General features: G+C 46.0%; 8 protein-coding genes across 8 annotated transcripts; 4 read left to right on the top strand and 4 right to left on the bottom strand.

The window, feature by feature from the left end:
- Positions 1-758: 758 nt before the first annotated feature.
- Positions 759-2,593, top strand: N7495_003676 (zinc knuckle domain protein; the record flags this gene model as incomplete). The annotated part of the gene is made up of 2 exons (XM_057206327.1): positions 759-1,655; positions 1,757-2,593. 2 exons carry the CDS (start codon positions 759-761, stop codon positions 2,591-2,593), a joined length of 1,734 nt encoding a protein of 577 aa, XP_057064007.1.
- A 307-nt stretch (positions 2,594-2,900) lies between these two features.
- Positions 2,901-3,940, bottom strand: N7495_003677 (putative haloacid dehalogenase-like hydrolase; the record flags this gene model as incomplete). The annotated part of the gene is made up of 5 exons (XM_057206328.1): positions 2,901-3,095; positions 3,151-3,313; positions 3,364-3,573; positions 3,622-3,654; positions 3,819-3,940. 5 exons carry the CDS (start codon positions 3,938-3,940, stop codon positions 2,901-2,903), a joined length of 723 nt encoding a protein of 240 aa, XP_057064008.1.
- Positions 3,941-5,200: 1,260 nt separating this feature from the next.
- Positions 5,201-6,151, top strand: N7495_003678 (uncharacterized protein; the record flags this gene model as incomplete). Its single annotated transcript, XM_057206329.1, has 1 exon — positions 5,201-6,151. One exon carries the CDS (start codon positions 5,201-5,203, stop codon positions 6,149-6,151), a length of 951 nt encoding a protein of 316 aa, XP_057064009.1.
- A 1,443-nt stretch (positions 6,152-7,594) lies between these two features.
- Positions 7,595-9,523, bottom strand: N7495_003679 (calponin homology domain protein; the record flags this gene model as incomplete). The annotated part of the gene is made up of 2 exons (XM_057206330.1): positions 7,595-9,293; positions 9,354-9,523. 2 exons carry the CDS (start codon positions 9,521-9,523, stop codon positions 7,595-7,597), a joined length of 1,869 nt encoding a protein of 622 aa, XP_057064010.1.
- A 382-nt stretch (positions 9,524-9,905) lies between these two features.
- On the top strand, positions 9,906-10,599 carry N7495_003680 (uncharacterized protein; the record flags this gene model as incomplete). Its single annotated transcript, XM_057206331.1, has 3 exons — positions 9,906-9,972; positions 10,033-10,149; positions 10,250-10,599. 3 exons carry the CDS (start codon positions 9,906-9,908, stop codon positions 10,597-10,599), a joined length of 534 nt encoding a protein of 177 aa, XP_057064011.1.
- A 776-nt stretch (positions 10,600-11,375) lies between these two features.
- On the bottom strand, positions 11,376-14,358 carry N7495_003681 (argonaute/piwi family protein; the record flags this gene model as incomplete). Its single annotated transcript, XM_057206332.1, has 3 exons — positions 11,376-13,006; positions 13,118-14,109; positions 14,162-14,358. 3 exons carry the CDS (start codon positions 14,356-14,358, stop codon positions 11,376-11,378), a joined length of 2,820 nt encoding a protein of 939 aa, XP_057064012.1.
- A 3,397-nt stretch (positions 14,359-17,755) lies between these two features.
- wetA (developmental regulatory protein WetA) lies at positions 17,756-19,273 on the bottom strand (the record flags this gene model as incomplete). Its single annotated transcript, XM_057206333.1, has 1 exon — positions 17,756-19,273. One exon carries the CDS (start codon positions 19,271-19,273, stop codon positions 17,756-17,758), a length of 1,518 nt encoding a protein of 505 aa, XP_057064013.1.
- A 2,168-nt stretch (positions 19,274-21,441) lies between these two features.
- On the top strand, positions 21,442-22,452 carry N7495_003683 (uncharacterized protein; the record flags this gene model as incomplete). The annotated part of the gene is made up of 1 exon (XM_057206334.1): positions 21,442-22,452. The coding sequence occupies one exon, from the start codon at positions 21,442-21,444 to the stop codon at positions 22,450-22,452; it is 1,011 nt and encodes a 336-aa protein (XP_057064014.1).
- Between the last annotated feature and the right edge of the window lie 381 nt (positions 22,453-22,833).

Below are 22,833 nucleotides of genomic sequence, written 5' to 3' on the forward strand. Positions count from 1 at the left end.
GTGGGGATAGAAGTGGCACCGGCCCAGACTTGTCGGGCGGATAGGCGGAGTCACGGGAGCAAGATTTGTTACTTGCTTGGGTTTTTACCGAAATGGGAAAATCTGATGCTGGAGATCACAGTGAAATAAATGGACGAAGGCGAAAGAAGAAGGAAAGAAGTTCGGGCAAATAGGATTTGGATTGGGGCACGTGCATTCTGGTACTCAATATATCCTAGCCTAGACTCTATTCCGCCTCTATTTTCGTACTCAGGGTGAGGGGGATCTCTGCTTTTTTTCCCAGATCATAGCATCATAATGGGATGATGGATTTGGCCATATTCCTTTTGATTGCCTTCACCTTCAACATGGCCTGATGGTCTATCTTGTTTCATTCTTCGAGATCCTCCGGTCAACTACCTAGGAATAGTGCCATTATTCAACTAAAGCCATGAATCTTACAAACGAATCGGTAGTAAAGAGCCTAATTCTCTTTTACTTTGAGGCAGTAACTATTGAAAGGCTAAATTTCTCTATTGTTAGTAATTTAGCTATTCACGTAGTGAGGTAATGAAAAATTGCGTAAATGGTACCTATGGTCTACTGCAAAAAGTGTTGATGAAGAAGTTGCACGAAGATCTCTTCGCTTTCTCTGCCTCCACCTCTCCGTCTCAACCTTTTCTATTTTTCGTGTTTGTTTTTTTTCTTCTGTCGCGATAGCAATAGAGACCTCTTGCTTACGCGCGTGTACTAATTCTAACTCTTTTTACCCCGTTGAGATGGCCGACTCAGCCGGAGACGATATTGATTCGCGAACTGCATCTGTCGGTATTCAACGAACTCGTTCAAACCATTTATCTGCCAATGGTTCTATTGACAACCAATCCAACCTTCCCCCAAGAAAGAGACAGCGACCGAACAAACGGGAACGGGCCAGGCGCAACAACTTTGATTTGACCAGCGATTTTGTACCTCGCGGTGCAACCTTCAGTGGTCAACTTGAGGTTGACCCGGTAGAAACGGGTTTGGACGTCGACAACGACGCCGATAATACCCCGCAAAATGCCAACCCCAATGCTGGAAGTACCGCGCCCGCCATCAACTGGAACAAAGCTAGCAAAAAGGCCGTGCGCACTACACTTGGAAAGCGAAGCGCATCGTCAACTTCTTCAGCGCAACCTACCCCACAATCCCAATCTACCTCACAGGCTCGGACCTCCAAGGACAGCAAGTCAAAAAAATTCAAAGCTGTGAATGATGCATACTGGCGCGTTTCCAACGACAGCGAGAACGAAAAGGATTCTGCGGGCACTGAGAGTGACTCCGATGGGGCGATATCTTTAGATTCGGAAAACGACGATTCAATTCTACTGAATATTGGCACCGAGCCACAAGCTCAAAAAGTTGTCAACAATCCGGAGGCGTCCGTTACAATTGCAATGGATCAAGACACAGAGGACGATATTAAAATCTTTTCATCATTAGACTCCACCGAGTCCAATATGCCCAAGTCTACTCAAAATTCACCTCCGCAGGTTCCTTTTTCTTCGAAATACTCGACACCGCCTACTATTTTGAGGGATTTGGACGATGAGGATTACAGTGATCAGGTCAAGTTCATGTACTGGGATCGGGACCCGAAGAATTGCTATGGCGATCTTCCAGTTGGTTGCAAAGTATGTCTACAAAAGGGTCATCTATCTGACACATGTCCCTCGAAAAGGGTAAGTCAAGATCTTATTGGTAACATGACCAAAATCATATTAACCTATCTTAGTGTACTCATTGTCAAGCATGGGGTGAACACGAGAGTCTTTTCTGCCCTCTCTGGCGACGATGTGATCGGTGCCGAGAGAGGGGCCATAATCATGAAGAATGCAAATCTTCATTACAAAGCATAGAAGGGGAAGTCCCCTGTGACATTTGTGGTTGTCCTTGGCACGTGGAGACACGATGTGATCATTATCTTATGGGCTTTTCACAAACCCTAGCGAAGGAGGATCATTTCAAGATCGCTCTTCAATGTGCTAGGTGTTACAGTTTCAAACACATATTGGGCGACTGCCCGTACCTTACTGACAAAGAGCGTTATGAGGCACCTCTTCCCAGCCTTCGAGGTGTAGATCCTGCCAGAATCGAAAACCTTATTTCTAATGGAGATAGTCGCCGTGACCCCCGTCTGCCCCATTACCTTTCCAGCGGCACTTACTGCCCTACTGGTGGAAGGGTGGTAGATCCTACTAATGGAAAGGGTGGCATCGTTCACGGAGCACGTGGTGACAGCGGTTTCGGTGGCGATGGAAATAGCTCTGGTCCTTCGCGAAAAAAGAAACCATCATTCCATGGTCGAGGTGGCGCTAAAAACGTCAGCCAGCAGATTTTGACTCCTGTGCCACAAGGACCAGCCTCCACTCGTTCAACTTCTACTGTTCCAATTGTTTCGAAGCCTCGGGCAAATGGAGCAGGAGCAGGAGCATGGAGAGGAGGAAAAGGAGAAACAGGAGCGGGAGGAGGTCGTGGTCGCATCTCTGGCCGGGGTTCAAGCCGCGGAGGCCGTGGTGCTCGAGGTGGTCGCGGCCGTGGTCGTGGTGGCCGTGGTGGCCGTGGTGGCTAAAATTGATGGCTTGTTCCATCTTTGCGAATCGCGCTTTTTGTAAAATGTGCTCTTTATGATCTATGCTTATAGCGATGCGACTATGAAGCATTATTATACCCCGGTGTGGTGAGTACCCTCCGTGTATTACTAGGTATCATCAAAATTCAACCAAATTCCATGTCTCAGGTCTGAATCAGGTCTGTGACATCTGGGAAGTCTTCTTTTGGTAAATATCTACCTTGACAGACAGCATTGAACGCCTAATCAAATATGGCTTCTAAGTGCATTTGCCACCTAAATGTGTAGCGTACATGTGGTGTCAACTTTATTTGGCACCCTCATCATTTCCTCGACTGCCAATGAACCCTTTGTCAAGGATATCAATAAGTTCATCCAGTCGACTGATACACAGATCTGTGTGGGCATGTTCCCGCAGAGAAGTATTCCGTTCATTCAGAAGTAGGACCGTGGCTGCACCAGCAGTGTGTCCCGCCGTCATATCGTCAATGCTATCCCCAACCTATCGCCTGTTAACATGTCGATCTCAACATCCAAAAGCTATTAGATGAGCTCACCATAATGAGATTTTCAGCCCCATTTGTCAAGCCCCATTCCTGAGCGATGTGCAAGATGCCCGCTGGTTCAGGCTTGGGAAGAATATCAGGTGTATCTCGAGTAATGACGGGAAAGAAGTTGTGGGTTGGGAGAAATTTTTGAAGCAGATTGTTCACCGGAGCTCTGATTTGATTAATTGAGGTTGGGACAAGTGGAGGTGAGGTGGCATTTACTGGAAGTTCCGTGTGCAAAGTGCCAGCTTTCGATCACGCGACTTGAGATAATCCATCAATTCAACAAGACCTGGCTGGGCTTGCTGGTCTTTCATAGCACGTCGTTCAACTTCTTGTACCTTCTTGGCAGCGGCTGCTCGGTCTTCTGGTGTGGGGAGATCTCGGATGTGATGTAGGATGTCGATAGAGCCATCTATGCCCAGTGCATCTCTATTTGTGGTCAGATTATATAGCCGTTGAGCTTGGCGTGTTTCTCACCTCATTTCCTTGAACATGTGGTGTTGAGGGAGACTAGTTTTTAGTCAGTCATCTATGACTCAACTATGCGACGTCCAACATCAAGAGTTCTTGAATCCAAGCAATGAAAAAGGAGTATTGAGATGATTAAGATATAACAATGGATATAGTAGTAGGCTAAACAATAGTCAAACCCCTGAGAAAGATAGTGTTCATACCATAGCGTCCCGTCCATATCAAACACAATACCCTTTAACAGTGGCGCATCCGACTTCCTGGCGGGGTCGAGGGGTGTGAATCGCCTCGGGCGTAGATGGGTACAATCCACAATTACAGACATGATTGGTGAGCGCGAACGAAGTGTAGCAAGACGAGTCATAGATGTGAGGTGTGAAGTGACGTTGAGGTTGAAGTGGAGGTGGAGCTCCGTTGTTTATTATAGTGACCAATCATATGTGCCTCGGCACCACCCATACATCTAGATTCTAAGAGTTGATAGCCCTCTATTGATGATCATTGACTTGGATTAACCTGAAGTCGCTCTAATCTGGAATTGGAGTTGAAGTGGAAGACTCATACTTGAACTGCCAATGTGTTAGGCGAGACGATACACCATGCATTGACTACAGCGTATCCTCCTAGGCAATGAATTGATTAAATTTGTGAAGGGATAAAGCTAATCTTAGATTCAGAGCTGGCTAGGCACAGACTTTGTACAAAATCCTTGAAGAAATATGGGAGGACCAGCAGTGATCCTTAGATGAAAGGTTTTCCACGGTTTGAAGTATGTGAGTGCTTCACAACAACAGAATCATTCTGGTGGAGCTCAACGTCGTGGCTTTGGATATGTTAAATATAATCCACCACCGGGCTTCAGCCCGCTACATAACACGTATATTGATGGGAGAGTTATTTATTGACATGGCCTTGGGAAGGAAAAATAAGAGTGGTCGATAGAGGAGAAGAGAAGCCTGATCGATCTGATATCGATGAGATAGAATATGAAAGTATCAATATCATCGTGATGCCCGATGGAATAAAGAGGGTCCTACACCTAAAGTATTGAGAAATGACAGCCACTATGATGGTCGAGTCATATATGAGTATTGAAAGATGTGTGTCGTTCTGGATGTATCTAACGACTACTTAGAAATAAGCATGGAATGGATACCTAATAGAGTCAAATCAAAGGTGAACCCGACACTTAGGTAGTTATTGCTTAACATATGGTACCTACGTATAGTTGTCTAGACCGTCCTTCCTGCAGATCCTGACTTTTTCTCCTTACCTAGGTAGTTAATTCTTCTGGAATCAAAACGGGCCTTCTGGTCTCCTGTGGCTTATTTTGAAGTCCCACTGTACCCACTTTTTTTAACTATGTGTAGGTTGTAACTGCTCTTGTATCATAATGATGTGTATTCCACAGGTTCCCGAGATAGGAGGCGCGCAAAGACATATCGAGGGTATCCACGTCGCTGCCGGTCCCAATTCAAGTCGCTCCTTCCATCGTCTCACCTCTAATAGAATATTGGAGCAATTTCTCATTAATTCTGGAGATGAACATTCTCCCTATAACAATCCGCTCCTGAAAAGTAACCAAATGCCTCTTCTTGTCTACAAAAGACCGTCTCGTTCTCACATGCTTGTTATTCTCCCGATATCGTTGGTCACGACTTTGACTCTCATTGTCGCACTTTGCTACCTTCAAGTCCTATACGCAGCATGTTTTATTGCACGGTCGTTCAGAGCTTCTCCGAAAGAATTTCCACCTTTCAAGTCCACCATTGAAAGGGCAGAGAAGTGGACTGTCAACATCATACTGAGGGTTATTCCCTCGGCCAGCCACCCTCGCGCATCTGCAAGCCCGCAGCAGCAAGAACCACTGTATGGACCCGATTTTACTATCTGGAACTCTCGATCCGGACCAAATATCCCAGCACCACAAGCAAATGGATTCGCCACTCCACCAGACCTGCCTCAGTACTACGAAGCACCCACCACCGAAGCTGGACCGGTCCAGCAGAAGACCAATCTTCTCACCCCCAAGAAAGCAGTACACCGGTACGGCAAGAATGGTTCCATAGTCTATGACACTGTGAAGAAAGCCCCAACCAATGTACCAAAGCTGCATGCCATGATCAACCTCAACACGTTGCAGCCGGCCCGATCAAGCCCTGCCTTGCGTAGACAGGCGCAAGAGCACGACAAATCCACGTACCACCCAGCTCATATGGAGATATCAGAGGGCCAATACCCCGCAGATAATCTGATTAGCGGCTTACTGCGTGTAGCTCAGGTTTCGGTTGCTTCGTTCGATGGTCCTTATGATCTTGCCGAGACCGTTCAGCCAGTCGTGACCGTCGAGGATCATACCCCTAAATCTGATAGGGATGCCTTGAAGCTGGGCTGGAAGGAAAAGTGTCAATCTACCGAGAGCTATCCTGGCCGCTTTCCTGTGAGTGACGGTCAGGATATGAGCTGCATGGCTACTGCTGAGTTTGCTTTCCGGGAGCGTGGAACCACAACAGCTCGACCGTTCTCTGATTATTAGGGGTTTCACTTGGATGAGATGCTTCAAGGTATTGCTGGTTTGCATGGTTGGCATTGCTTTTTGAATTGTTTCTGGATGTTGTTCTTGTTTGCTTCTTTGGTTATCTCTTGATGGCATTGATGAAAATATATTATTATTCTGCATACAGCTCTCTCCGTATTGGTTATTAGAGATTTGAGCTTTCAACAATGAACATCCAAAATCTTGGAACATGGTGTCGGCAGTAGATGTTGGGATACACTAGCGTAGGTCAGCCCTCTTTGCAACAATTGCAATGTCATTTGAACGAAATATGAAGTTTATGCTGCCCTCCTTAGACTGAGCAATACTGGCACTAGCAGGATCTCCGAAAAAGTACGTGTGATGTCCGTTTGGACCATGAAACGAGAATTGGTCAAGCATTGGTGGGATGAATCGCTTTCCAGCATGAGTAAATTCACTCTTAATGAAGGACTTCTCCCTCATAACTATCTGCGATGCTCTTGCGGTAAGTATCTTTAGTGATATGTAGCGTCTACTTTACTGATGCAGGGCGAGCCAAGTTGTTGAGTATCCACCAAACCCAAATTTGTGAACGATGGTGTAGCGGCCACTACAAAAGGTGTCTCCAGTGAGAGTTGGGTAGTATCCCCCGGGCACATAGTCCTCGGGATATTGAAAATCCACTTCAGGAGGGTATAGTTAAATTTCTCGTTGGTGAGTCAGCCCTGGCATCAAAGCATCGAAATAGGTGTGGTGATAGAGGGGCTTCGGGGTGACGCTGGTCTTTGGCGTGAATGAACTTCGGCACGGCGAAATATCCTGATTCATCGACGAGGTATTGTCAGTTAGGAAAATTGGCAAGGGAGACTCCAGCCAGGGCTCATGTTCATCTTCATGTTTTTACAGAAACAGGTTCTGCGATAATTTCTCAGCGCTACTAGCAGGAAGAAATTTATTACCAAATTGTACAAATCCTACTTCCCCCTCATTATCCACTTATTTTCAAGTTCATTAGAAGGGTTTTAAAAACACATCATTTCCACAGTTTTTTGTGTCCTTTGGTTCTCAACTTCCAATTTATGAAGTTATTCAGAGGTAAACAAGACTACTTCTATGCCATGACGTCATTGGACCCTTAAATCCATAGATAGAATAGTTGCAGGTTGAAATTTAATTTCAAAGCCACATTTTAACAAGCCCTTATTCCCCAGAATACGCAATATGGAAATTAGAAGTTATTTTTCTATACTACTTACAGTAATCGCGAACCACAGGTCATACAAGAAGAGTTATAAAACACAACTGCTAGATGGAACCATGGCATGCAAGAATCCAGTCGCCGAAGCAAAGAATATTAAGCCAGTTAATCAACGCAAATGCATACAAACATAGCGCGGGGATGAGTAAATATGAGAAAGTGTAGATAGAAAAGGAGTGTGAACATTACACATTCCTCAGGATCTACCGCGGTGGTCGAGGTCCAATAATCTGGCGTCTGGCCCCTCCAACACCCAGTCCAACGCCACCACGGTTTTGATTGTCGCCGCCCAGGTAGCCATATTGGTGAACATCCCATGTCTGGCCGGGTCCCGAACCCTCGGAAACGTCGCGCGCGGCTGCCTCAGTTTGTTTCTGATTTTCCTCCCATTCGCGTTGACGTTCTCGCTCTCGCTCCATCTCACGCTCAAGCAGGGACTTGGAAGCCCACTCGCCAGCCTTGGTCTTCTGCTGCGAGGCTAGGCGGCGACTGTTCTCTGCATCGACCTCAGAAGTAGTGGTGTAGTCTTGTGGTCTATGAGTTGCAGGGGCAGCTGTCCTCGGTGCAGGGTTGGAAGCGAGGAACCGATCTGTGCGGTTGGCTGAGTATGTTACCGGGTCTGGTAAGGGACGTGGAGCTGGGGGTAGTTCTCTGGCTGGAAGAGGTGGTTTCTGGGATGGCACGGGTTCTGGAAGCGGTCGTGGAGGTGGAGGTGGAGCCTGGTTTTCAGGCTGCGTTGCTGTTGCCACATCCTGACTCTTTTGCCATTCCCCGCGGAGCATTCGGCGTTCTTGTTCTAGGGATGAGAGGTCGTAGCTTGGCTTTGGAGGAACGGGTACCGGGCGTCCGCCATGAGACTGATCATCTACTTCACTTTGTGGAGTATTTGTATCTTGACGCTCATTCTCATACTGGCGTTCGCGCTCTTTAGCCAACTGTAGCTCTCGCTCAAGCTCTTTGATACGTCGACTTTCGGGACTTTCTTCAGTAGATACAGCTCCAAGTGGGAGAGCACTGGTCTGACTGGCTTGGTACTGGCTGAGGAATTGACCGTTAAGACGGTTGTCGTTGGCACTTCGTCGACGTTCCCGCTCTTCTTCGAAACGCTTCTCCGTTGCCTTCTCTTCTGCAAGACGGCGTCGTTCCTCTTCCTCCCATTGTCGCTTCTCTGCATCCCATCTCCTCTTCTCGTCCTCCATTTCACGCCGTTCCTTTTCTCTCAATTCAGCAGTTTCTGCCTCCCAGCGACGCTGCTCCTCTGCCTTTTTCCGTGCCTCCTGATCTTCCACCTGTCTTTGATGAGCACGTTCAGCTTCCTCTCTTTCCCCATTCTGTCGTCGAATTCTCTCTTCCTCTTCACGTCGCCGCTTCTCTTTCTCAGCAAGGCTAGGCACCGCTGGTCCCGGAGTGGTGATCTGCCGCCGGGCACCAAATGCAACACCTTGGTTGCCTTGACTTGCTCCTCCCATGTAACCATACTGGTGAATGTTCCAGGCTGGAGAAGTCGCTGACTCGTCAGTCTTCTTACTCCAGGAACTAAATCCAGAGGGCTTTGCATCGCTCGCATTGCTAGAGGCACGGCTTGGTCTGGTAAATGACGAATTTGAAGAGCCAGTAGCATTGGGACTGATAAGTCCGCGCTTACTTTGTGGACCGACTGTACGGTGGAAAGTATTTGGCTGGAGAGCATTAGCCCTGCGACTGAAGGCCGCTATGCACTGCAAGACTTGCGCCGGGTCTTTTGCTTCGTATAGATCAACTGTAAGGAAAACGTCATGGGGAGGGAGACTGAGAGGAGCAATTTGACAAGCGCGTAGGAAATGTGAGATGTTTTCCATTTGTACGAACGGCATCGAGGACTGCTTATACTTCACACCTGGAGACACGGCCAGGTTGATTAGTCTAGTAGCCAATACATCAGTTCATGTTCAAATATTCTCCGCGTGGATTTATCCCACTCACTTGCATAGTGCCACTCCATCCTTCAATCCCTCTAACAGATCGGCCGATGGTAGTTTCTCATGCAAAACCTCCTCAATCCAGTCGCGCACTTCTGCGGCTGTCTGCGGGGTATAACGGGAGAGGCGCAAGTTGCGCAGGTCTTTATCCAGCGAAGTTACCGAAGCCATCATGCGCTTAAAAGAATCGGAATGATTTCGAATATGACGGATCAGAATGCAACTGCTGGTTAGATTCAGCCCCCTTTTTATATCCCTTTATTCAAGTATGCCTGAAATGGGCCCAGTAGTGGGGGTTGGGTATCGGCGGAACAGACGGTATGACAAAGATGGTAAGTTGACCAAGGTATCAGTAGGCAATTAAAGAGCGTAAGAAGTCGAAAGTTTTCTCTAAATTATAAAGGGGGAAGAAGAGAGAAGAGGTTAGGGGCGGGCAAGGGTGGAATGGAATGAGCCGGGACTATGTTTGGATCCGCCGATGACGTTTTTAATGTTCTTCGGCTTCCCGCGAACTACTTTTTTCCCCCAACCTCCTTTGTCGGGAATTCCCATAACAATGGTGGGCAGTCTTTGGTTCAAGTGGAAGGCTATCAATTTCCCTTGGCGGAAAACAATTCTCGTCGGTTAGTATATTCATCTATTCGTAAAGCTTTACACTGGATCGCTAATCATTCACCTACCAGGCCAGGACCTCGCGGGAAATACGTTCTGGATATTTAAAGATGCACTGAGGGCGGGCAGATACCGGAGAATTGTGAAATTCGATCCCAAGACACACTACGGCGACGTCAAAGTGACACGTGAGTCGGCCCATGTGGGGAATAGAGGAATGCGCACTCAGATCGCAATGACAGATGCGCAATGATAGATGAAATCGCTAATATGTTCATGATTGTTCAGCGCAATGGCATCAATGGCTACGACACCTCCGTGAAGACCCACCGACCATCGAAGAGCAGAGACAAGATCTGATTCGTCAAGCACAAATGAAACAGCTGGCCCGATTAGCCGATGAGCGATGGGCCAGTAAATCTTCCTTCCTCGATAAACCTAAGACTGACCAGCCCACTTCTGCTGTGGAGAGCGGTGCGGTGAACTCGACGTCTAATTCTGCTTCTCCACCCGCGGAATCTAAAGTCCCCGATGCCTCAAAAAATGAACAGAAACAGAATCCATGGGCCAAATCAGACGGTAGAGTTCCTGGCGAGGGCTGGCAGCCCGAATCATGGACGCCTAACTCTCACCGGTGATATGAAGCCTGCTATAGAGAGGCAGGACTATTCAATCCAACATAATTGCACTATTCCATGCGAATTTGGTTGAATGAGTCCTAATAAGGCCTAGCCATCGTATTTCCGCATAAGAAAAAGAATTCCTCGAAGTATACATTATGGATGGATCAACCATTCCTCCATGTCCCTAGTTTGCAAACTGCGTTTCTTTGGAGTGATTGACATAATACCGTGCTTCCATGCCCTCAATCTCTCTCTAACAGATACGAGGTTACTCTCTCATCTGAAGCCGCTAAGAGCCAAACTACGGGCTTCACTCTCATGCTTTATCTTAAGGGTCTCGTGATATCACACCCTTTTATGAACAACTCCTCTCTTGAGTTATGCCGTTACCATATCTCTTGTACATTGCTCTCATCTCATTGTTTCATATACAGAAGTCTGTCAACTTTTTATTCCTACCAAGGTCTACATCTACATCTACATCAACACCAAAGTCTACGTTCACAATGGAAAACAAACCTTTTTTTTACCCGAAGGCTTATTTTTTAGTGTTTTTTATTTTATAAAACAGAATCAAAAATCAGGAAATCAAACTCGCTCGCTCGTGCTGCATAACTCTTCACTTTTTCCCACCTTTTTCTTCGTTATTTTGCTCTTTTTTGTGCTTCTGTGTTTTCTGTCAAACGCATTCAATTATCAATACGAGATTGTCAAGGAATAATACCAGAGAATGACAAAGGCAGAATGTGTGAGATCAGAATGCGAGGATGAAAGTACAATGACGCATCTATTTAGATGTAGACCATGCGCTCGGACATCGAAGTCGCGAGACGCACAACAGAATCCGAGGGAGCTGGAACATTCTGAGGGTTGCCGCGGACATCTGCTTCCTGGCTGTAGTAGGCACGAGCATACTTGCGAGCTCGATCACAGAACTTATCAGCCAAGAACGCAGGGGTAGCGTAGGAGATAGAGCGAGTGCAGCGTCCCATCAAGTAACAAATGTTGTGAGTGATTTCCTGCACATTGTCAACAGCCTTGGGGTCATTTGTGAAGATCTCATCGTGAATGATAATATAATGAGCTGGGCGGGCAGATCCCTGGAGAGCGGACTGAGCCTGCAAGTAGAAGTCCCACTGTCTCGGGCGAGTGATTCCGCGATCAAGTATAGATCCATTGTGTGCGTTCATCTTATTATCTGTGTCTGCCTTGGTTGTAGGATAGAATCGAACATTGTGTCGCTTGGTAACTACAATAACAGTCACCTTGGGTTGAGTCGCAGTCTTGTAGGTTGCCTCGATAGCAGACTTGATTTCTCTCAGTTCCTTTTCCAGGACCATCATATACTGGCCTTCGCTCACTCCGTCGCGATAGACGAGGATGTTAGCGGGCAGTTGGTCCTTGTTTCCCTTCTTCCATCGTTGAAGGCGGCTCTGAAGCATGGGCTTCAAGTCAATGACACTTTCTTGACGACGTTCTTGGATGCGAATCTCTCCAGGCCATTGTCCGGCCCGACCGTCAACACTAGCAACAATGCATGCGAGACTTGGGAAAGACTCGGGGTCCGTAGGAGACGGGTGGGTCACGTCAAGACCAACAACCATGGTGCGGGCCATGATAGGAGATGCTTGGTCGAGCATCTGGCAGACGCCTCCCAGCTTCAAATTTACCTTCATGGCGTTATTGGCAAGGTATTGCACATCTCCCCTCATGAACTTCTCAGCCTGCATGCAGTGGTTTAGTATACCAACGCGGCAGTCTCCGACAAATTTCACCCAGCTGAAGGTCTTCTCATCCATGGTGGTAAGAATAACGACCAACAACTCAAAGTGGGACTTGGCCTCCCGCATAACAGTCTCGACCTGCTCACGCCAGTTTCGGTCATGGAGCTCGACACTCTTAGTCGGTCCTGGATTGGGAACACTGACACCAAGGGACTTCAACTGAGCCTGGAAGGACCCCATAGCCCGGGCAATATCACCTTGAAGACCGTATTTGCGGAAAAGAACGAGGCAGCCCCAGGAGTTGCACTTGCCACCCTCGGTGAACTTCTTCTTCATCAGGTTCCAAGAACCACCGCGAGGAGTTTCTCGAACGTTTCCATATCGCAGATTAGGAGCACTGAGAATCCGTCCCGGGAAAGCGCACATTTCAGGAGCGATTTTGAAACCACGGACCATAGTCTCTTTGCCGTAAGCACCCATCAATTTGAGTCCATCATCAATTATCGATGCAAAATTGGCCGAAGGTGGACGGCAGCTGTGCTTGATTATGTTCTGGCGTTGAGTAGTGTGAAGTTCACCGTTGTAAACCTGGCCAGGAAGGACAGAGGCGACCTCCATAGGAACGTAGACGGGCTTGGAGGAATTGCCAATGTTCACACAAGGCTTCTGAGTATTCCGAAGTTGAATACTAGGGTAAGCTATACGAATTGTGCTTGCTTAGTTTCAAACGGGTGACCTGCAAAGAAAGGGAATAGAGATATATGTACCTTTTTTAAAGTAAGCGGTTACGGTAACCCATTGACCCTTACCTGGGTGCTCTCGGTCGGATTCATAAAACTGAATATCGTCAGGACCAGCACCCATGAACTTGATGCGGGGAGGATTCGGGTTTCCATGACCATCACGAGGTGCTGCAAGACCCCAGATAGAGCGCTGACGAAACTTGCCGTTCTTGAGATCAGGCTTCAGATGATTAAGCTCAACTCGAACACCGCGAATGTACCGGTTGAGAAGCTGAGGGTCATTTCCCCAGTTGCGTTCAAATTCCATCATCAGATTCTGCAATGGGCCAGGGCGGAAAAAGGCACTGTGATTCACGTTTAAGTTCAGGAGAACACGGCCAGCTGCAAGTCGAACACTGGAATAGAAACCACGAACACACTCGAGTCCACCGGAGAGGTCAGCATTCTGTTTGCGTTCATCAATCCAGAAGTACTTGTTGCGTCCTTTCCCGATAATTGCAACACCCTTTGGATCTTCAGCAGGATATCCAGCCATAAGGATGTTCAATGCTCGAACAGCAATGAGCTCCGAAGGAACATGTTCCTGCTTCAAATCAAGAAGGCTGCCGTTCAGAACTTTGTGGTCGATTTCAATTCCCTCAGACAGAGTAACGTCGTAAACCTTGTCTTCCTTCTTGACGCCGGCTTCGAGGCCGATCTTGAAGGCAAGAGATCCAGTGATCTTTCCCACAGTAATCACCTCAGCAGCACTATCTGATGCTCCATGTACAGTCTTGATACGAGGATCTTGCAGCAACTTCCAGAAGATCTCCTTCAAGAGGCGGCGGGGACTCGGCTCGGGCTTAATACCAACCTTGTAGCAAAACCAAGTGACTCCAGGCTTGAACTCCATGGCAAAGAAGTTGACTCGAAGATTCGTCTTCTTTCCTAATGTTCCGTATGATGGACGCAGAGCAATCTCACCGATCTTGGCCTTCTGATCTTTGTTTGTCTTGGTGACAGCTTCCTCGAACTGAATGTTCTTGGTGTTGATTGCGGGCACGTTTTCCCACATTTTGCTAGAAAATACATGTCAGCTATGCACATATAAAACAAGAGTTAAAAACTTACCCAGGACCCATCTCAGGACGAGCGAAACCTCCGCGGCCACCGCCGCGGCCTCGGTCACCACCGCCACGGTAGTCAGGACGGCCGCGACCAACAACAAGGTTGATGTCACCGCGACCTCCTCGATCACCACCACCGCGTCCTCGGTCACCACCTCGTGTGGGGAACCCACCGCCACTGCGGCCTCGATCTTGAGACATGTTTTCTCAGGAGAAAAAGAATTCGATTCGTAGAAAGGATAAAATCAAAGGCGAGAGATATCAAAAAATATCAAAAAAGATATTCGAACGAGGTTTTTTTGTCTTTATGTTTTTCTTTGAGGCGATTGATGTTCTCTGGTAAGAACGGGTGAGTAAATATCTGTAAGAATAAATTCAGTTGAAGTCAGATCCGGTGAAAGTAGAAGTGACTGAATAGAGGAGGCGAAGAATGAAGATGATAAAATGGACAACGAAATGGAAAAAAAATTGAGAAATAGCAAAAGCCGGAGGAAAACGATGAGAAAGAACTTGCAATGGGTAAAAGATATAGTAGCAGAAGATGAGCAGAAAGAAATTGAGATGGGATAAGAGGAAATAGGAAGTTGGAGATCACGCCTGATGAGGTTGAAAATGGAAGGAAAGTAGAGCAATTGGGGAAGCCGAGGAAATCGGCAGTAGATGGTATAAAACAGTGAATGGGATAGAAAGTCACGTTTTTTTCGAAAATACGCAATTCAGAGGGTATCAGGCGAAGAAACTCACCTGTTTCTGGCAGAAGTTCGATCAAAGAAGGAAGAGATATGTGTAGGAAGAAGGGATATACTGGGATGAATATGGTTTATATACCCCCGGTAGTGAATGACCAAACTTCTAAGGTTGGGCAGCTAATATCAGTATAAATTATAAAGTGACGGGAATATAAGGTGAAAATAGACATCTCCAATACCTTCAGCCTCGGTATGATATTTCGTTATAAAGTGACGGGAATACCATGAATATTCAAAAAGGGTCCTAAGGATGGGTTCCAAAGTTAACCTGGACACTACATTTTCATCCTTGGACATGCGATATACAATAGCGGGAATTTCATATCAAATTTTAAAGATGGGTTATCTTAAGCCTGGAATATTAAATTTTACCATAAAGTGACGGAATATAACAAAGTTGAAAGGAGGCTGCTACTTTGAGCATTAAATTTGTCTATAAAGTGACGGAAGTGCACAGTAGGGCATGTTAGTAAATCAGTCCCTCGCTTGAGGACTAGTTTTTAGCAATGGTGTTATATCAAATATAAATATGATGGGAATTAAAGGCACAACAATGTGCATTTGAATGTAATCAAGCATAGAAGTTTGTCTATTTAGGGCTAGCTTTCTCATATCGGCATTCAAGTTTAATCAAGTAAAGATAAAAGTTTCTGTCGCTTAAGGTAGCTCCCTTAAGCATTGAACTTAATTACAATAGTAACTGTATTTAAATATAGCTGAGTAAATATATTTCTCTCCCAAATGCATTGCATTGAAAATACAAGGTATTTCATATATTCATTGTAAAAACATCTTATTCATTTCACACCTAGTCCTCCGAATGCCCGGTCCAGTCCATCCAATTCATCCCTGGCACCATAGAGGGTGTACTGGCAGAGCTTTGTTCAGGTGAGGAAATATCGGGCAGACTCTCCAGTGGCTCCCAGGTAGAAGACCTGAAGGCTGATTTAGCTTGTGAGAGAGCAGTGATGACCGAAGCAGTGCAGGTTTTATCAGGAGGTGAAAGCGAGCCAGATAAACATAACGTGATATTCTAATTTCTAAGTGGATTAGGGAGTGAAATTTATTGCTAGGTGATCACAGTATAAATTCCAAGGTCAACGCGCTGGATTATCTCCTATGCCCTATTATATATCTAACCAAAGCCTATTTCGGAATCAGGTTAGATATTACTTACTCAGTTTACCTAACCTAATGCCAAGTCTAACTATATGTCCTTTGCTATAACTATGAATTGCCCTCCGAGATTATGTCTCGTTGTGAATGTAGTTCTTATACAATGAAATTTCATTAGTAGTCATACAGAGAGTAGAGGAGGAATGAGTCTCGTCGTCGATGCCACTACCATCTGGGAGATTTTAGTTCAATTGCAAGCTTCATTTTACTTTCATTCCACTTCTTAGATTTTACTCTACCTATTTGCCTCCAGGTGCCTATTAGGTATACTGTGTATCAGCTACTTATCCCACTTCTTCCCTTATATATTCATTTATGCATACACCTCCAGTCCAACAAAGGAGATACTATTGATTTCTATTAGCCGTCCTTTGAAGCTAGACGAAAATAGAGAAATATAGCTGCGAGCGAAACCGCATTTTGATATCTACCGTCCTGCACCTTTTACTGTTCAGGAGTGAGTGGGTTGCCTTAATTGGGCACTGGATCCCAATGTCCTCTATGGATGGATATAAGAGAACATTTTTATGGTAGTTGATCTGTAGGTATGAGAAAGTTCTTATTAACTACGTATAATCGATGATCATGTTTAGGTTGCAGACGGATATAGTATGGCCAGTGTAGAAGAATGCTAAGCAGCCAAGCAACCATCCTTCTCTTCATTCTTGTTTTGCTCTAATCTTTATGTAACTTCTCATCTTATACTTGATGCAAATAGGGAAACTATGAAATAACCCTAAAGCCGATTCTAGTTGAAAGCAGGGGAAAGAATTAGGAAATAATCAGCCCGAGATCTTTCCCGACTAATTCGAACTCAGCAGGAAATATTCTATGAGTATCTTAATAATTAAGGAAAAAGCCATACCACCTGAACGACCGAAAAAAAAAAGAAATGAAAAAGAAACAAAAACAGATTTCTAAAGATGTAATGCCATCCCGCCTTTAGTTGTTGCCACAGAAAGGATAGGGGGCATTAGGCCTAGTTCCAATAAAGAAATTTTAACGCTAGACAAACGGACACCGCTGTCGTTATCTACTGGCCGCTGGATCTCCTTTTCGAGAAACCAAGATCCTATAGGCTGGCTATCATATTTGAGGAGTTATAACTCCAAATAGTAGGCTACCAAGTACTCCGTGGCGCTATTAGTATAGCTCATAAGTATTGTAACTAGTAAGACTATATATGCTGAACTTCTAGGCTTAAGTAAGAACCACTCATCTCAGTAGATAGTGAATAGAGAGCCACTAGTATCATTAAAGATACCAATATCAAGAAAGTTGATACTACCTCCTTGCTGAAGGGGTAGCAGTCAATTGGACTAGCTTCGGCTACCTTTGGTAGCTAACTGAAGTACGGGGGAAGTTCGAAGGACGACTTCTCTCGGAAGTCTGCCAGGAGTAAAATGACAAAAGGTGCAGTGTGTTCGGACAAGAAGATATTTATAAAGTGTATTCAGATTAGACATTTAAGGTTGTCTAAAAATTAAAAACTATAAAAGTAGATCTAACATTTTGGAGTATAGCCCGGTGAATGAATCAGAAAGGGAGAAAAGAAAACACCGAAACGACCAAACAGACCCTGATATAAGAACCAACCAGAACACCGGCTTCAACGCATAGGAGATATCACAAGTCAAAAAAGAAGATGATAATAAGATAAAATGAAAAGTTACTTAGCAGAATACGGCTTCAAGAGCCTCAACATCACCGCCAGCATTGCGGACAGCTCTGAGAGCCGCCTCGCTGAGTTTGCGGCGCTTATCTTGGGCTTCTTGCTCCCGACGAGCCTTTGTCTTGGAGCTACCGGAAGGAGCAACACCAGTGAGAATCTTCTGGCTATCATTGGCAGTGAAGTTGACAAATGATACGCTTACAGACTTGTTTGCGCCGCGAGGGCTTCCAGACTTTGCGGATTTAGGACCATTCATGCTCTGACCAGGGAGTTTGCGGCTGTTCGTGCGGCGGTGAGTCGCCTTGAAAACGCCATTTCGAATATCTTTCGGTGATGTGGTGGTAGCTTTGGGTGAGAGAGAAGGCGAGGAAATATGGTGGAGCGGATGGGTAGGGAAAGGAGCCACAAATTTTTGAGAGTTGGCAGGAAGGAGGTTAGATGAGAAGGAGGAATCGGCAGAGATGTCAAATGTAGGATCCAATTGGATCATCAGTCCTCCGTGTAACATTTCATTTTGACTCCCAACAGTTCCAACATTTTGCATAGAGGGATTGGGTGTTGGAGACTGGAGGTAGTGTGTTTGCTGTTGCGCAACACGCGAAGACATAGGAGACCACCAGGTCTGATCGTGGGATTGAAGGTCTGGGGTAAAAGGGAGGGAAGAGGTGCCAAGGGCATCTGATTGCCATGAAGAGATAGAGTGGGGATCTGAAGAGTGCGATGAAGAGAAAATATCATCGGCAGAAGGGGAGCTTGAGTTTGTCAAAGCTGAGGAATTTTGATGAGAAAAAGATGCTTGTTGGTGTCTTGCCATAGCGCCTATAGGAGTAGATTGCAAAGAAATAGGTGACGGCTGGTAGAAGTGAGGGGGGATCTCGGCCGAGTCTCTGGCTTGGTTCATTGTGGTTTCGTGTTGGATGAGAGCATCAGATGGCGGAGGAGACAAAGGAAGGCGATCATCGGATCCAGCCAGGCTAAAGTTCTGGAGCCGCTGGGCCCAGGCCTCGGAGTACGCCATTCTTCCTTTAGGATGATTAGAAGAGCGCATCAAACTAGGAGAGAAGCTTTGCTTGCGCAGAAGTGCGCGACGTTCATTAGGGTCACGATGGCGGATAGATTTGGGAGTAACAAGTGCACTCTTGGTAACTTTGCGGTGGGGAGTAGTCGGAGGAGTTGATGGGGAAGTGGAAGCTCTGTTTGTAGTCGAAGCAAGGCCGGTAGAGACTTCAAAAGTATTCAGACCAAGGTCTGGGATGACAGAGGGTTGAAGAGTGTCTTCAAAAGTAAACTGGGGCTCATCGTCCTGCAGGGACCACTCTTTAGCCCAAGGTTGCGGTGACTGATGATGGCGTTGAGTGGAGACAGCAGGCAGATCGCCACCGTCACTGGATAGGGAGTCAAGCGGGAAGAACTGGTCAAAATTTGTGGAGAACGAGTCTTTTTCGGGTCCGGAGGACTCCATATTTACGTATTGATTGAACAAATCATTGAAAGAATGATCGAACTGCTGGGCGAACATCTTGCAGGCTTTGTCCGTTTGCGGTAATAGTAAGCTTGAGAGGGGGTCGAGTGAACTGAGCCACAAAGTGATGTGATTGGATAACCAAGGACCTGAGGCTCTAGTGACAAGGTTTAGGCTCAGTAGATCGCGGAGATCGGAGGCTAAAGACCGGAGTATGCAAGTATGCAGAATATGCAAAGGATGCAAAGTGCTGTGTTTGATAGTTTGTCAATCAAAGAAAACACTGCAGAGTATGCAAAGATAGCAAAGCAAACAAACAGATCAATGCGACTATTTGAACTATTGCAGGCAGTGCCAGCCTCGGGATTTTTGCTGGCATTCCAATGGAGTGAGGAATGTGCTATAAGAGATCCGGTTCGCCCGGCATGGAGTCCACTCATAGTAGGAATGATCCAAGAATTCATCTCGGGCACCAATCAATCAGCTTGGAAAAATAAAGGTAGCTTATAGAGCTGCCAAACTGTCCCCACCTTCATCGTGAGCTTTGAATTGGATAGCCATCCGATAGAATGTAACCTTCCCCCACTGTACCTAAAGCAGCAGGAGTTTGAATAAGTCGCGGTGGCGGGATATATTGATAATTCCCAATCAATACAATGAATAGATGAGCGAACCTAGGTAACCGATTAAGAGTGGAGGCAGTAGGACTATACTCCGTACATGAATATTGGACAAGGATCGGAACGCCCGAGCCGTCAGAACAAGGGACCAGGACCATAATGGCAGGGTCATCCAACGTGACTCATGAGTGTAAGCGTCATGACAGTTGGTATAGGTATTCGATCATCAACAGCTCAATCACAGTTTGTTTCGGAGATAGTATGATCTGCAGTTCTCTCAATCTTGGTCATAATCATGTTCTATCAATGGAACCATTTGACTAAGGTGTGGATAACATGGCTATCCAGTTCCCTCCCGAGTAGACTGGAATGTGAGCGTTAGCATACTAGGGGCCGATTGGAATTTCGTGCCTCCACCAACAATGTTTGTTCGATTGTGACCGATCAAGCCAATTGATGTGCATACTGAGTATAACGTGGTAAAAGTCCCGTACTGCATAAAGATCGTCAGTGCCTGTCATTGGATCTTCTCGAACAATTCTATGTTCTATATTTATCGCATAGTCTAGGATGATCTCTCAGGGCGATCTCTTATGGCACTGTCGCATGCAGTAGTCCAACTTAGACAACCCTTATCATTGGACTGAATATCACTTGACCACTTAGCATATCCATCAATTGTCTTGATCCATAACCAAATCCGGACAAGACTTCCTGGTAAAAGGGTCATTCATAAGCCGACTCCTGGACATGGGTGTGTAGCTGATTTCTTTGTTAAGTGTTGACATGGGCTAGTAGACAAGGGTTCGTAACAATTCAGAGACCGGTCAGTTTGGCTCTAAGCTCTGCAGTGATAGAGAGTGAGTTTCAAGATGTCAAGCACTATTGTCAAAGGTGACCAATGAAACACTGCATGCTTTGCTTTTCAAGAAAATTGTAGTTATCTGATTACCGGTGGTACTTTTGTCTTCTTGGCCTGTCAATTGGACCTCGGCACTTGATAATCAATATTTGCAATCGTTGATATGACTGGGAAATAGACGTAGATGTTCGAAATGGTCGGATTTCGTCAGAATGACAAAATAGAGTTCATTACTAATTCCAGGTTGAATTAAGCAGCCCAAGGCACCAATTTCCCTTCATTTATAATGAAGGTTCAGGAAGCGAAACGGGCTTAGTCAGACATTGCTGACTAAGGAACGATAGATTCCCGAGGAGGCGAAGGAAATGGAAGTGGAAGTTTCTCCTTCCTATCAGCAGATGCTTGCCATCTTCTTTACTATTTCCAACTTTCCAGCTCTTCAAATATCCCACCTCAATAATCCTCTTCAGCGCTACGGTTCCCCTGACGCACTCATATTCAGTCCCTTCACCATTCGCGCGCCGTAATTCATCGTCTCATCATCCGATCTGGTGACTCAACCGAACCCCGCGAAATCGGTCGCGTCGGATAAGATCCGACTTCTCTTCACAACCCTATTTTTTTTTTCAAAACAAGAAATCATGTTGTCCAACATTATTGTTGAAGTCTAAACGATCGTACGATCGATTACTTACTCAAAACATGGAATCTCCACTGTGTCTTCGAGTAACTTGAACACCAAAATGTCTGCGACAAGCGCCAACCGCCGAGAGTCTTGGGACTCTATGTCCTCCTCTTTCGCTCACCTCGAAGTTTCATTCTCCCACGACAGCAGCTATGGCTCTGATGAAGTCTCCGTTTCCTCCAATACCCCCACCACTCTCGATTCCTGCGATTCGACCTGCATCGTCAAGCCATCTTTTCACCCCTTGTTGAAATCTATCTTGAAGAACTCGACCGCGGATATTCAGAAAGATACCGAGTCCGACTCGGACTCCGAGTCAGCATATGTATCAGACGAAATCGACTCTGATTATGATGCCCTGTCCGAAGTTGAGGATTCAGACGACGATGACAACATGTCTGACTTTTCCGTTTGGGACGAAGAAGCCACCCATGATGCCCCTCAATCGCACGAAGATCACACCGAGCAGTTTGACGACTCCTTCATTGGATTCGGAAGTTGTGTTTGCTTCGATCCCAAGGTGGAGTATATTGAGACTCTAGACCTTGAATTCTCTGAGGACGAAAGCTCTGACAATAGCTCCGACGAAAGCCCCGTCCAGGAAATGACATGTCACGAAATGATGCTTCTTGCTCAGCAGTCTAGCAGTCTCCAAATCTCCATTCATCAGCTTGATGACTTTACTCTGGATGCCGTGGATACAGACCGGAATATTTTCGTCGCATTCATGAACGGACTACATGGGATTGACGACAAGAAATACAAAAATTACCTTCACACACAAGCAGAGAACATCCGGCAGGGCCGTCAATCCGAGTCCATGCACCCGGACGACGTACCCTGCCTGTTCTTGGAGAGTCTGACCGCACATGTGGTGGGCACATTCCGTCATCTCCTGGAGAAAGGCGAGATGGAAGACCTTGTTAGTCTCCATCAGGAGGACCAGAAGGAGTCACTCCAGGAGATTGAACGATTCCTCCGGGACCGGCTGATGGACGGCTCGATCGAGGTCTCTCCGGACGAGTTGAGTTTCCTTGCCGGAGGTGTCGAGAAGACCTTGGGGGTTTAGAAGCCACAAAAAACAAATATTGACACGATTTATGATTATGAAGCAATTAATTTCGGGTTTTCATTTCTTCTTAGGCGAATGAATATCAGGAAATCATTTCGAAATTAAAAATTGTTGAAGCTAAGATTTCTTTTCCCCTAAATAATTCATAATATCTAGGTATTTCGAAGCCTTTGGAAATACCTACAATACCTGGGTATATACGAAGAGTTACCTAGATATGACGTCCGACAGTACTGATACTCTTTGCTGGTGTAATATCTGTAGAATGATATCTAATAATCTAATAGGGCCCGTAGACCTTGTAATGACATGGTTCCACCCTTTTTCTTCTACGTACTATGCTATGTTATCTATCTCCAGAACCTATAAGTGTGTAAC

This window comes from Penicillium taxi (assembly GCF_028828555.1).
Source record: "Penicillium taxi strain IBT 34144 chromosome Unknown utg000003l_segment0_segment0, whole genome shotgun sequence".
Classification (NCBI taxonomy): domain Eukaryota; kingdom Fungi; phylum Ascomycota; class Eurotiomycetes; order Eurotiales; family Aspergillaceae; genus Penicillium; species Penicillium taxi.